This window comes from Elgaria multicarinata, chromosome 3 (assembly GCF_023053635.1).
Source record: "Elgaria multicarinata webbii isolate HBS135686 ecotype San Diego chromosome 3, rElgMul1.1.pri, whole genome shotgun sequence".
Classification (NCBI taxonomy): Eukaryota; Metazoa; Chordata; class Lepidosauria; order Squamata; family Anguidae; genus Elgaria; species Elgaria multicarinata.
In genome coordinates, this window is record NC_086173.1 from 144,040,274 (window position 1) to 144,054,558 (window position 14,285).

Here is a 14,285-nt window from a genome sequence, read left to right on the forward strand (position 1 = left end):
CACACACACAAAATAACACGGCTTCTCACTACTTTGCAATTCCAAAGTCATGTTCTGGAAGTGGAAATTCAACCATGGCTTGATGCAACTTTAATTGGAACGCTCCCACTGTGGCTTCCCATCCATTAGAAGATGTTGAGCGCCAATGTGCTCATTGCCCCATGTAACGCTTTCCCCATGTAATGTTTACAGACTTTGTGGGGCTTTCCAGGTCAGCATCTGCTAGCCAGAGATCCTTCGCAAAGCCCTGCTCCTTTGGCTGCGGTTCACTGCAGCAGGGCAGGCCTTGGAAATGGCAGGGAGGAGGAGGAAGAGGAGGAGGAGGAACCAAGCTCCAGCATGGCAGGTGAACAGCCACGCCAAATCCAACGGAGCATCTGGGTGCAGTCAGACATTCTCCCAGCATGCAACACCAGTATTCAGCATCATCTGCTTCTGATGCAGCATTGGCTGGGTTCCCATGGGGGGAAGAGGCGGGAGCGACTGTCAAAGGCAATCGTTACTTATCTTCTGAATGAGGAAAAATATTGTTTGGCAGCGCACCCCCACCCCACAATAAAAGACAAAGGAACTCCTTGATCAGGAGAGAAGGCTGAGAGGAGACATGTTCGCACTCTTCAAGTACTTGAAAGGTTGTCACACAGTGGAGGGCCAGGATCTCTTCTCGATCCTCCCAGAGTGCAGGACACGGAATAACGGGCTCAAGTTAAAGGAAGCCAGATTCCGGCTGGACATCAGGAAAAACTTCCTGACTGTTAGAGCAGTACAACAATGGAACCAATGACCTAGGGAGGTCGTTGGCTCTCCCACCCTAGAGGCCTTCAAGAGGCAGCTGGACAACCATCTTTCATGGATGTTTTAAGGTGGATTCCTGCGTTGAGCAGGGGGTTGGACTCGATGGCCTTATAGGCCCCTTCCAGCTCAACTATTCTATGATTCTAAGTAATAACGACTAACTCTGATGAAGATCATGTTCTCCTCCAGCCTTCCCAAACCTGACACCCTCCAGATGTGTTGGACTAGAACTCCCAGCAACCTGGAGTGCACCAGGCTGAGGAAGGTTGTTCAACTCAAAATGCACTTCCTTGATGGGAGGGGGGTGTTAGCTGTGCTCCCCCCCCCCCCACTTATTGTAGGAATGGCCAAGTCATAGCTATCCTGCTCCCACCCCACTGGACATACCCAGCTGCAGGTTGCTGCCTGTCCCTCAGAACATTCCCTCTGTACCTGGGTAGGGGATAGAGAGGAGCGTGAAGTCGGCATAGCGCTGCGCTTTATCCACCTTCTCGGAAGATGTCACACTGGAAGAGACAGAGAAAGGCACGACACAGCTGTGAAGTCATTTGGCATATGATCCCCTCCCAGCTCCCCACACCAGGATCCCTGCATTTTTAAAAAAATTACAGAGCATGACTGCGCAATTCAGGACTTTTTCACAATTGAGGAATAAGTTATTCTGTGTGCTTCGTTACAGCAACTTTGCATTCTTAGCGCCTCGATGGCTCACAGCCTTTACTCTCACTCCTTAAGCAAGTTCAGTTCTTATTTTTATGACTGTGGGCGGCTGGGGTAGGGTGGGGAGATAGAAGCAGTAGCCCTGTTCAGAAGACACTTTAACCATGGCTTTAACCACGGTGGGTAAGCCCAAGAGCCTGGCTATGTTCAGAAGACACTTTAAACCATGGCTTTAACTACAGTGGTTAAGCCAGAAAGTTGGGCTGTGTTCAGAAACCATGGCTTTAATCATGGTGAATAAAGCAAAAAGTCTTGTTTACTGTGGTTAAAGCTGTGGTTTAAGGTGTCTTCTGAACGGGCCCATAGTCTCAATCTAAGAATCATAAACTTCATTTATGAAGTGAGCTGGATGTTTAGGCTAATGGGGCTACAAGGTGGGATAAATTCTGCCAATATTTGGAAGAAATCTCCAAAAAGCTCTTCCTAACTAGGCAACAACTTTACCGTGCAGAGTTAAAGCCAACCTTTAGCATGACCGTGTGTGTGTGTGTGTGTGTGTGTGTGTGTGTGTGTGTGTGCAGGGGGTGGGCAGTCTTCTTCTTTTCTGCATATACTGCATGTAGTAAGCCAGCATGTACGACAACGGTTGAGTTCAGCCTTCTCCCCAACATTCTAACTTTCCTACATGCAGGGAGTTTTTTTGCACAAAAAGAAGCCTTGAAAAATATCACCCCCTTTGCAGTATGAAGTGGCACAATCCAGAATTCTATCACCTCAACTCTATGTGATAAACCCAAATCTAGGTGAAAAGCAGGGAGAGGCACTCAGGCCCATTCCCCCCTTTACAGGGGCTTTCCAAAGGGGTTGCACCAGGCTGGAGAAGAGAAGTGGGAAGAGGATGACCAGCCCTAGCAATGATTTATTCTCCAAGAGCTGCCAAACATTACCAAAAGAAACCTGGTTGCTGCATCCCAAAGTTATTCATTCATTAAAAAAAAACACAAATCTTTGGTTTCATTGTATTTGCATCCTGCCCTTCTTCCACAGAGCTGAGGGCAGCACACAAGTCCACTTCCTGCCTTTTATCCTCACAACATCTCTGTGAGGTAGGTCAGGGTGAGCGGCACTGACTTGCCCAAGGTCACCCAGCAAAGCTTTATCAAAAAGGGAGGAAATGAACCTGGTAGCATCCCAGGTTTAAGCCTAGCGCTCAAGCTCAGCCTGTTCCAACCTCCAGGTGCTTTGGCCACAACTCCCATCAGCCCCAGCCAGCATGACCAATGGTCAGGAACGTTGGGAACTTGTAGTCCAGACATCTGGAGGGCACCGGGTTGGGGAAGGCTGTTCTACCCACTACATGGCACAGCCTCTCAGCTGCATTCTCCGGCTAGAAAGTCTTCCTGAAACTTGCTTGAAGCGAACTGGGGTGCGCAAGAACAACAATGCTTCAGTCCTTCTCCGTGAGCCCCTGCCAAAGGAAGTGAGGCAGGTGGCTAGCAGGAGGAGGGCCTTCTTTGCTGTGGCACCCCGGCTGTGGAATGAGCTCCCTAGAGATGTTCGCCCGGCACCAAAGTTAAATTCTTTTCGATGCCAACTGAAGACCCTTCTTACTCTCCCAGTATTTTAACAGTTCATCATCTTAGTGCTGCCTCCAGTATCCGAGGCAGTAAGACTGTGTGCCCCAGTTGCTGGGGAACATGGGTGGGAGAGTGTTGTTGCTTTGTGTCCTGCTTTGCTGGTCCCTGGTCGACAGCTGGTTGGCCCCTGTGTGAACAGAGTGCTGGACTAGCTGGACCCTCGGTCTGATCCAGCCTGGGACTTCTTATGTTCTTAGTCTTTTAACGTTGCTGTTTTAAATCTGTATTTTAAATCTGTATGTTAAATCTCTGCATGCTGCTTGGTTTTACCCTGGTTGTGCTTTTATACTGTACTTTTATACTGACCTTTTTTATATGCTTTGCTTCGTATCTGATGGTTTTCACTTCTGTGAACCGCCCAGAGAGCTTTGGCTATTGGGTGGTATAGAAATGCAATAAATAAAGAACTAATACTTACTTCAGGCCAAACTTCACTTTCTTGTTCTCCACCATCAAGTCACAGATGTACGCAACTGACAAATATCGCAAGAGCTTGATGTCATGACCTCGGACCTTGTCAAACAGCTGCGAGTCGGCATTTCTGAAATGCAGGACAAGATGACGGGGCTTTTCCCAAGACAGACGTGAGAACGGTTCCGCGAAGGAGACAATCAAAGATACAAACAAATTCCGCAAGCCAAAGCAACCTCCCTTCTCCCAGGCAGGATCATGCCCTAATGTTCTACAGTGGCCAAGATGGAGGTCATGAACATTTCAGGGGCAGCTTCCCCATGGATGGCACCCCAGGTCAGGAGTAAAACCATCTGAGGAACCTCTCAGGAAAGGGGTTGGTTACAATAGCTCCTGAGCAGTGGATGAGAAAAAATATGCAGGTGACTGTACCTGCTCTGAAGACCTAAATCCGTTTGGGTGCCATGGCGCCCCAACTCACCCCTTAACCTGGATTCACAATGGTTGTTGAGCTCCCCAACATCACACAAAGCCTCTAGTCAGTTAAACTGTCATGTTTCTAAATGTGTGCAGGCCCAGTGAGCAGAGAGTAAGCAGGGCCTTCAGGGAGGATTTTAGTAGGCCTAGATTGCCAAGCATAATCTGAAAGCTACGATTAACATTTAACAATTAACTGTTCTGTGAACCTTTTTGGCTATAGGGCAGGGCATGAATGCTGCAAATAAATTAAAAAACTAACAAACTTTGGGACTTCACTTCTGCCAATAGGATCATTAAAACATTGTGTTTTGAACTGCACTTTTGATCTTAATGATATTATTCTGGCCAAAGTTTGCAAAACCTTTTCTTCTCAGCATTTTTATGCTGGGATTCTTGTGGTGTTTCAGGATGGCATTTGGAGTTGTTGTTTTAATTGTGCCATGAACACTTTGGCTCGGTTCAAACAACATGTTAGTCAATGGTGGTTTTAGAACGCCACAGTGGAGTTGTTACACCACCGTTGAGAAACATGTTGTCTGGAGGGAAAACTCCACGCAACAGTGGAGGTGTTTTTTTTTAAAAAAAAACCTCGATGCAGAACATTCATGCTGTGCAGCGAGTTCCTGCACAATCGTTGTGTTGTGCGTTGTGTGGCGGGCACCATGGAGTTTTCCATTGTGTTGACCTTTTCCACTGGCTACAGAGTTCTCTGGCAAGAGTGGCGAAAGGAGGGAGTGCCACTCTAGGAGAGCCACCAGGATTGTTTTTTTTTCCCAGCAATGGCTGATGGGATACCACTGGGAGGAGTGGGGGAGCAGAGAGGGCAGAGGAACTGTCAATCAGACATCGTGATGGATTTTACTCAACCCTGTACTTCTGCCACATCAGAGAGAAATTCAGGAACGCAGCTTTTTCGGCCACTGCCATTCCATGTTGGCAAAAAAGAAAAAGGTGCCTCTTGCGTTTCTCCCTGCCAGGCCAGCGGAGAGAGGATCCTCTCTGGGAAAGAGTTAAAACTTGGTCCCACCCACCTACATGGGAGAACACAGACCTGAAGGCAGAGTCCTCTTCTGACAGATCTTCTGTATCTGCCCAGGCGTCGTCTGAGCCCCCTGCGGGGAAGGCACCAAAAAAAGGAAAAAAGGGGGCAATGACAACATGTTTGCAGTCATGGCTGTAACCACTTTGATCACCAGCTGCAAGCCAGGGGCCCTCTGGTCCACGACGGAGAGTTCCACTGCTACTTTCAGGACCTGAGCACTTGTTCTGCACCGGAGAGCTCCAGACCTCCACCCACCTCATCCATGTGTTCAGTAATGCTGACCAGCCACAGTTTTATTAGCATCGTTTGATTTTAAAGATTTTAATTCTATATTTTGATCTCCTCCCCCTTCTTTTTATCATTCACTACTTGGGAATTTTATTGGATGTAGAGCAATGAATAAATAAATAAACGGTACAAGCCCAGAGACTGCCTTTGGTGAATGAGGTCTTTTCAGATCATAGAATCATAGAGTTGGAAGGGGCCTATAAGGCCATCGAGTCCAACCCCCTGCTCCATGCAGGAATCCACCTTAAAGCATCCCTGACAGATGCTTGTCCAGCTGCCTCTTGAAGGCCTCTAGTGTGGGAGAGCCCACAACCTCTCTAGGTCACTGGTCCCATCGTCGTACTGCTCTAACAGTCAGGAAGTTTTTCCTGATGTCCAGCCAGAATCTGGCTTCCTGTAACTTGATGATCGAGAAGAGATCCTGGCCCTCCTCTGTGTGACAACCTTTCAAGTATTTGAAGAGTACTATCATCTCCCCTCAATCTTCTCTTCTCCAGGCTAAACATGCCCAGTTCTTTCAGTGCCTCCTCCTAGAACTTTGTTTCCAGACCCCTGATCATCCTGGTTGCCCTCCTCTGAACACGCTCCAGCTTGTCTGCGTCCTTCTTGAAGTGTGATGCCCAGAACGGGATGCAATACTCAATATGAGGCCTAACCAGTAACTCACGTGATTTGGAAGCTATACTTCTATCAATGCAGCCCAAAACAGCATTTGCTTTTTTTGCAGCCACATCACACTATTAGCTCATATTCAGCTTGTGATCTACAACAATTCCAAGATCCTTCTCAATTGTAGTAGTGCTGAGCCAAGTATCCCCCATCTTGTAACTGTTCATTTGGTTTCTTTTTCCTAGATGTAGAACTTGGCATTTATCCCTATTACATTTCATTCTGCTGTTTTCAGCCCAGCACTCCAGCCTATCAAGTTCACTAGGTTCTGCCACCAGCAGAACTCCCCGGGTTTGGTCTTTCAGGGCAGCTGAGCTTGGCTTCCATCTGGAAATAAGCCACTGTCCCGTACAGCTGGGGTCTGCAGCTGATGCGAATTCTCAGTAATGCTCCTTTCCCTTCAGCTAATGTTATAAACAGAGTAAAACCTCACCACACCCTCCCTTACCTGAGAAAATGTAGTTGTATCCTGTGCGCCCATAAAGCTCCCCCCACCCTGCCAGGGTGGCTGATCGGCATATATGCTGGAGAGAGAGAAAGAGAGAGAGAGAAAGAATGCCCATCATTGCACAGAAAAGTAACGGATCCTGTTCCTCTTCAGGTCTTTCCCCATCCCAAATCAAACCGTAGTTTGGTGCTCGGGGCTTGCGTGCTGCCTTGTGGATGGAAGTTTGCACGGCTTACATTACTTCCCAACCACTAAGCTACATTTTCCAGTGATTCTCTCCCTTCTCCCCCACTTCCACTTTGCATCTCAATTTGAAATTCTGTTTTAACTAACATCAACTGTGTGTTTCATTAACATGCTTTCTGAACCTTCTTCTCCCAAACCCTTAATGAAGAGGATTAGGCTGGTCCTTGTAGGATCCTCTTCCATTCGCCTATTTCGCTCTTCAGAACAGACGTCAGCTTCTTCAGCTGAGCTGGAAAGGAGCCTGCAAGTTACAGAACAGCTAATCTCCTCCGCTGGCTCAGACCCACCCTGCATAGGTTCTGATGCCCGTGAAAGGGGGGCTTCAGCTGCCACCTGGAAGCAATGAAGAAAGTATGCCAAGAGACTCCCGTGGCCGCTTTTCAGAGCTTTCTGGATATGTCTGAAGCTGCTTACTGGCAAATCCAGCAAAAGCTAGCATTACATCCCTGCAAAGAGAAAAGCAAACCCACAAGGAACACACAGCTTTACCTTTCCCTTGTAGAGGATGACGGGGCAGACGAACCGCCCTCTGCACCTGGCCATCTTACTGCGGTGGATGAGGTCTTGCAGCTTGCCAACTGGGACGGTGCTCTCAAATCTATTGGAGGCAAAGAAATGTCTTATTTCCATGGGCACCAATTTGGGGTGTGTGTGTTTAGATGCACTCTCAGGCTACAAGTGCCTACACATTTCTATTTGGACGTACATCCAAAGGACGGTCAATCCTCAACAGCCGGGCAGCTTCTGTCATTTTGTTTTGTAAGGTTGATAGCCCATGAGGGTGGAGGGGGACGTGCTTCAACAAGGAAAGGGAAGTTTTTATCACAAAGGACCACGTCAGTACGAAACCTGTCATTGGTTTCTTGTTAAAAAGGTTCAGTCTGCAGCAGAGGTCATACAAAAACGAAGTTTCTTGTTAAAAAAGTTCAGTCTGCAGTAGAAGTTATACAAAACGACGTTTTAGCGGGTTCTGTGTCCAGATTTGCTAAATATAGTAAGCAAGTCTTAAAACTGGGATCCTCCAGACACTCATACAGAGAACCCCTCCTGCTATTCCTCTTGGAGGGCACTCTCTGCCTCCCGGCAATTTATCCACCCAACAATCCCATGAAGTGGGTCAGGCAGACAGATTGTTTCCAAGGCTGCCTGGTCAGCTTCGTGGCTAAGCACAGGACTGAGCCCAGGTCTCCCGAGCTCAGGTCCACCACTATCTACTACACCACACTGCCTCTTGAAGGCATGACTTCAGTGCAATGTATTCAGCATGCAAAATATCCGCTTTAACAGGAAAAAAAAAATTAGCAAAGAAAAGGGAACGTAGGAGTGAATAACGTGGTGTAACATTTGGAATAAAAATGATGGCCGGTCTCTAATAGAGAGAAGCAAGAAACTGTTCACAATAAAGATGTTATGCTACAACCACCACCCCCAAACCTGGTGCCCTCCACATGTGTTGGATTGCAACTCCCATAATCTCCCCTTGAACCCTGAAATCTCTGGCTGGACACTCTCTGGATTAAGAACTGCTACTGAAGAGAGGTTTTGACCCACTGCGTAGAAAGTGGTTATCCTTCTGAAGGCAGTACCCCGCTATACACAGCAAGGGAGCCAAGGTCTATTTCCAGCTGCTAACTGTTCTCCCCTTTGTGTCCTGCCTATCACCACTGGAGGCTGTATTTATCTGTGCCTACACACCACGCTGCATGCTGAAGTTACCAAACATCCATTTAGCACAGGGATGGGGAACCTCAGGGCCGGGAGCCAAATCCAGTCCCCAGGGGGTCCCCCAGTGGCCCCAGTCCCCCCCCCAAGTACCAATAGTTTGGTGGTTTCCCAGGTTTTGTGAAGGTTTTTTCTTCCTTTCTAAAAGGTTGAAAGGCCTATCCTAAGATTTAACTACTGGCAGTAACAGCTTTAAGCTACAATATGCTGGTACTTTTTTTTTTTTTTTGGTATTTTTGGCCCAACCCCTTTTCCTTCGGCCCCACCCACCACTGGAATGTGGCCCCTGAGAACTTCCAAAAATGAATTTGGCCCTTGGACTGAAGGAGCCCCCCACCTCGACTCAGGAGACCACTTTTTGCAGTGCCAGGGTGTGCTCTCTAGCCATGACCACTAGAAGATAGCCTTACAAATTAACAGTGATTCTCAGGAATCCCAAAAATATACACCCAAGGCTGACGTAGATGTGAAGTCCAACTGTTCAGAGTAGCCCTACAATATGCGATAGGATCACATTTAACAACAGCCCCAAAGCAGCCAAAGTGTTAGGATAAGCAGGCAGCTGCATAAGCATTACATAGGGTAATGGGGGTGACACACGAGGAATTCTGGTTATCCCAGAAGCTTTCAACTGATCAGAGAACCCTGGGATTTAGAACTGGGCAATAAAAATCCCACAACGATCTGCATACATTGTTTTGCTTGCAGTATGGTAAGATACCCTCAGCCAGCTCAAAAATAGACTCCCCCAAAAAGGCACGAGGGGAAGAAATAAAAAGGAAGAGAAAGTGGGGGAAGGAAGAGAAAGTGAGGGAAGGAAGAGAAAGTGGGGGGAGGAAGAGAAAGTGGGGGGAGGAAGAGAAAGTGGGGGGAGGAAGAGAAAGTGGGGGAGGAAGAGAAAGTGGGGGAAGGAAGAGAAAGTGGGGGAAGGAAGAGAAAGTGGGGGAAGGAAGAGGGTGGGGAAGTCACCCCAAAGAAAAAGAGAAAGTGGGGGAAGGAAGAGAAAGTTGGGGAAGGAAGAGAAAGTGGGGTAAGGAAGAGAAAGTGGGGTAAGGAAGAGGGTGGGGAAGTCACCCCAACGCAATCCATAAAAATCATGCATGGTAGACGTCGCGGGGCAAAAGCATGCTAATGTGGTGAAGCGGCTAAAGTGTCAGACTGGGAGTCGGGAGATCCGGGTTCTAGTCCCCACTTGGCCATGGAAGCTCACTGGGTGACTTTGGGCCAGTCACAGACTCTCAGCCCAACCTACTTCACAGGGTTGTTGTTGTGAGGATAAAATGGAGAGGAGGAGGATTATGTACGCTGCCTTGGGTTCCTAGGAAGAAAAAAGGCAGGATATAAATGCAATAATAATTTAAAATAAAAATAAATAAAACAGGTGCCAAAACCAGGTTCCATCCTCTCCCATTTATGATATCATTGCCTATTCTGTTGGTGCCAGATTCAACATTTGCCTCTATATTGATCTAGAACTCCTCGCTCATTAGGAAATCAAGGGCATATAAGTGCCAGAGGGAAAAATACCTGCACTGAGTACAGAAATGTAAGAATAGTTAGTGTTTATATAATCTATATAGTCATTTCAGGGGTAGTGGCAGCCCACATGAGACCCACCCTGATATAGTGCTTTGAATGTTTAAAGTGCTTGCACATTCATCAGTGGAGAGGTTCCGTGAAAAGGCCACATTCAATGCTCAACTGCTTGCTTCTGAACTTTCATGTTTCTAGAAGCCCTGCCGGCAATGGCAAGCTGTAATAGGAAGCAAACATGGCCAGTTCTTTGTCCTCCATAAAGAAAAACTGCTTCAACTATTTCCATTATGGCTCCAACTGCGAATACAGACATGTGGGGATCCAGAAATCCGGCCTGAATGTTCACAGCGACCCCAATCCAGGGCTTCTGTGTTTCTTTGTTACTGTATAAAGGACTTTGCATTCTTCCTACAGGGGCCGGTGCCCTATTTGGAAGCCTCCAAACTGAGCTGCACAATCTGCCAGCTAAAGAAACCGCCATCTTCACCCCAGTGCCCAAACACAAAAAGACAAGCCGTCATTCACAGAAGCCCACAGAGGTGCCTAGCGAAGGAAGAGACTGAAGTAACAGCAAAGCTAATTTCAACTCAAGAGGCTCGCAGTTCAAGCTGGCCTAAAAGTTGTTCCATCCTGTCTAAAATCAAATCAAAATGAGTTGCAAACAGCTCCCAAAACAGTGTAAGATCAATAACCAGGATGAGCTGCCAGGAACATGGTACACTGTTAGGGAGGAAACATCCTCAAATCAGTAAAAGGCTTGCAACTCGAGTTATGCTTCTGACAGGGTGGCTCATGTATCCCATTTCACAAAGGCCTCCGCAGTCCAAGCCTGGCTTAAAGTTAAAGAACTGCAAGAGGGGAGAGCAGCAGAGGCCTTGAAGCTGCCCATCAACAGGTAGTCATCTGTTCAGGGGCTGAGCAGGCACACAGGTCTACCTGCCACAGCCTTTCCTTGCTATGGTGGGATGTATTCTATTTCTAATAAAAATAGAAATCCAGTGTGGTGTAGTGGCTAAGGTGTTGGGCTGGGAGTCCGGAAATCTGGGTTCTAGTTCCCACTCAGCCATGGAAACCCACTGGGTGATTTTGGGCCAGTCACAGTCTCTCAGCCCAACCTACCTCACAGGGTGGTTGTTGTTGTGAGGATAACATGGAGGAGCAGAGGATTATGTATGCTGCCTTGGGTTCCTTGGAGGAAAAAAGGCAGGATATAAACGTAATAAATAAATAAATGGATAAATTATAGCAACTTTACATCTATACAAAAACTCCTCTTTTTCAGTGGCGCATTTCCAAATTTTTCAGGCAATGTGTTCACAACCACCATTGTTTGGGTGGATAAGAACAGAAGCATGAATGCCGAGTTCTAGGTGGGGGACCTCTCAGGACAAGGGAGCACACTGCATAGCCTCCGCTTACAAAGGAGAGGGGAGCTACTCTATTAGAAAGGGACTGCCTAGATCCCTGGCAAATACAAATATTTATTAATCAAATTTGCATCCCACATGTTCCACCAAATGGCACTCAAGGTGGCTAACAGTAAAAAAACAAGGCAAAAATAGATAGGTAAATCAACCAAACTGCTAAATAGAACTGCTAAATAAACAAATTGCAATGTTTACAGTGGTCACTGATATCATAAGCTGACTAAAGGCTTGCCTAAATAAAAACAACATTGCCTGGTAGCAGACAATCAGAGATGGGGCTAAACAGGCCTCCCGTGGCAAGGAGTTCCAGAGCCTGGGAGCAGCCACCAAGGAGGCCCTCATTAAGTTCTCACCAATGCACTTCAGAAAGAAACAGCCTCTCACAAAAATCTTAAAGCCCAAGCAGGCGCAGTAGGAGAACAAGGCCTTTTCAAGTTTAATTGCGGCATGCTGAGAACGGAAGTGTGTATGTGTGCACATGCGCGCACATGTATACACGTGACGCACACGTCCGTGGTAACACAAAGCTCATTCATGAGACATGATAATCTAAACACGGCCTGTAGGACAAAGCACAAGAGTCCTGAAATCTTTTGTGCAATTATTTTATTTGTTAAAGAATAAAGGAAAGCGGAAGGGGAGGCGAAAGAGCAAGATAAAGCAGGGTAGCCCAGGAAAGACTTTCGTGATGAAGTGTCTTTTGAGGGGGGGGGGGCAGTCTCCAAAGAGAGTGTGACTTGCTGCAGAATCGCTTTCTGAAGGCGGAGAGGTAGGAACAAGAGAACGATGGGACCAATTGAGGCCAATTCCCAAGTGATGCCAATTAGTACTTGCACGTTTCAAACTTATTCCAGTACTCAGATCAGAAGGCATGGCCCACTCCCTCCATTTCTTTAATGAGGCTGAAGATGGCTCCCAGTTCCTCTTTACGCAGTTCTGAAGTGCGGCCTGAATAAGCCACTGGAATAATGAAGCACCCACTGCTGCTCCCCCAAAATAAGCCACGAGCCACCCCCAAATGCACATCCCCCATCAATGAGACACCGAGCCAAACGAGGTGGCCTAGTTAGCTCGTCTGGCTCAAAGCCTCGCCTTAGTACCAAGCGCTCTCAAACAGAAAGCCAGCCCGCCCGCCCTCCCTGGCAAGAATTACTTCGATTAATTTGTGTGCTTCATGGAGGCGAAAGGAAAGGTTTTGACAGATATGCTGTGCCACCACAATCTTCCAGGGAGCCCTGAAAACTATCTCCACATACATCCTTCCCCAACCCTACAGCCTGCACAATTTCTATATCCTGCTATAAGCAGCTCACATATTGCTCTGGGTAGCAGACCATTCTCTTGGCTATTAATTCTTTGTTCTTTAACCTCAGCTAATCATTCTTTCACTCCTTGTTTGGCTATCCAAAAAGGAAGAGGAAAAGCGACTTACTTTACAATACCGGGGATCAAAAGAAGCCTTACATCCTTTTATCCCTGAATGTAAATTTGGTGGGAGTTGCATTATTTATTTTGGTGGGGATGGCATTAAATTATTATTATTATTATTATTATTATTATTATTATTATTATTATTATTATTTTGAAAGGAAAAAGGAAAGGAACCTCTCGTGCAAGCACTTGAGTCATTGCTGACTCTAGGGGAACGCCTGCTTTCGCTGACATTTTCTTGGCAGACTTTGTAGCGGGGTGGTTTGCCATTGCCTTCCCCAGTCGTGGTTCCCTTTCCCCCAGCTAGCTGGGGACTCATTTTACTGACCTCGGGAGGATGGAAGGCTGAGTTGACCTGAGCCGGCTGCCTGAGAACCAGCTTCCGCTGGGATCGAACTCAGGTCATGAGGAGAGTTTCGGCTGCGGTAACTGCTGCTTACCACTCTGCGCCACACGAGGCTCTCATTATAATTAAACTTATTGCATTTTACCATCCATTTATCACTTCGGCCCCACCTTTGCATTCCAGAATGGAATAAAGGCAGCTTAGAGCATATAATAAAAGCATACATCACCATAAAATGAGGTTGTTGGGTACCAAACAGCCATCAAAAGAAGAGAGGGATTCATCTGTTCTTTATGGCAGGGAGCACAACATTGAGGGCACTGCTATAGCAGAAGCCCTTTCCTTCACTCCCACCCGCTGCTCTTCAGAAACTGGTGGGATGTGCAGAAAGGCCTCTCACTGATGCCAATGAATAGGCAGGGTCATGTGGAAGAAGATGGCTTTGTCCGTCAGGGGGTGGCCCGCAATTGGATCAACTTCTCCTTAATACAGTGGACTTCAACTGGTGGTTCAGATGGGGCGCAGCAAAAGCTGTTACCGCCATGTTGGGCAATTGCGACATTGGGTTGCAGGTTGGGAGTCCGAGGTGGGCCTTGGGTCTGCACCAGTTGGAGACCACTGTCCTAGTAGATCTGTGGGTCATTTGCACTGGATAAATATCAGGTGTGCTCAACCATTTAAACAAGAGCAACAACAGAATTTCAAAGTTCAGTAGCCAAGTTAGGCTACTAAAACAAAAACAAAAAGCTGGCTGAGGATGGGGGCACCAGGAGAGGTATTTGTGTGAAATGACCGTGAGCTCAGTTTTGGCAACAAATTCCTGGGCTGAGCACAGGCCCAGAGGCACCTCCTTCCCGCTCCCTCAACTGCTAGTTTGCACCCGCCTCTGGAGGGTGAATCTCTGGGTAGTAGTTTTTTTAAAAAAATGAAGTGGATCCCAGAAGCCTGATGCCTGCCCATTCTGCTGTAAGTATCCTGGTCCCAAGCTGTTTAGGGCTTCAAAAGGGTCAAAAACCAGCACATTAAATTGTGCCAGGAAATGCTCCAGAAGGCAGTGAATTATAATAAAACCCCACTGTGTGGGGTAGAGATGTGAAGGCCCAGAAAAGGGTTGGGGGGGGGGGGGAGAAAAGGAATTATTATTATT

The 14,285-nt window shown here is 47.2% G+C and overlaps 1 protein-coding gene across 2 annotated transcripts in view; it reads right to left on the minus strand.

Moving 5' to 3' along the window:
- MTMR14 (myotubularin related protein 14) overlaps window positions 1-14,285 on the minus strand; it is an 85,275-nt gene that overhangs the window by 56,070 nt on the left and 14,920 nt on the right. For both annotated transcript variants that reach the window (XM_063122118.1, XM_063122117.1), the window contains exons 3-7: window positions 7,166-7,274; window positions 6,431-6,506; window positions 5,035-5,095; window positions 3,511-3,633; window positions 1,228-1,301 (exon numbers count right to left, since the gene is read on the minus strand). In XM_063122118.1, the coding sequence (XP_062978188.1) occupies window positions 1,228-1,301; window positions 3,511-3,633; window positions 5,035-5,095; window positions 6,431-6,506; window positions 7,166-7,274 (443 nt within the window). The remainder of the gene's footprint in view (window positions 1-1,227; window positions 1,302-3,510; window positions 3,634-5,034; window positions 5,096-6,430; window positions 6,507-7,165; window positions 7,275-14,285) is intronic.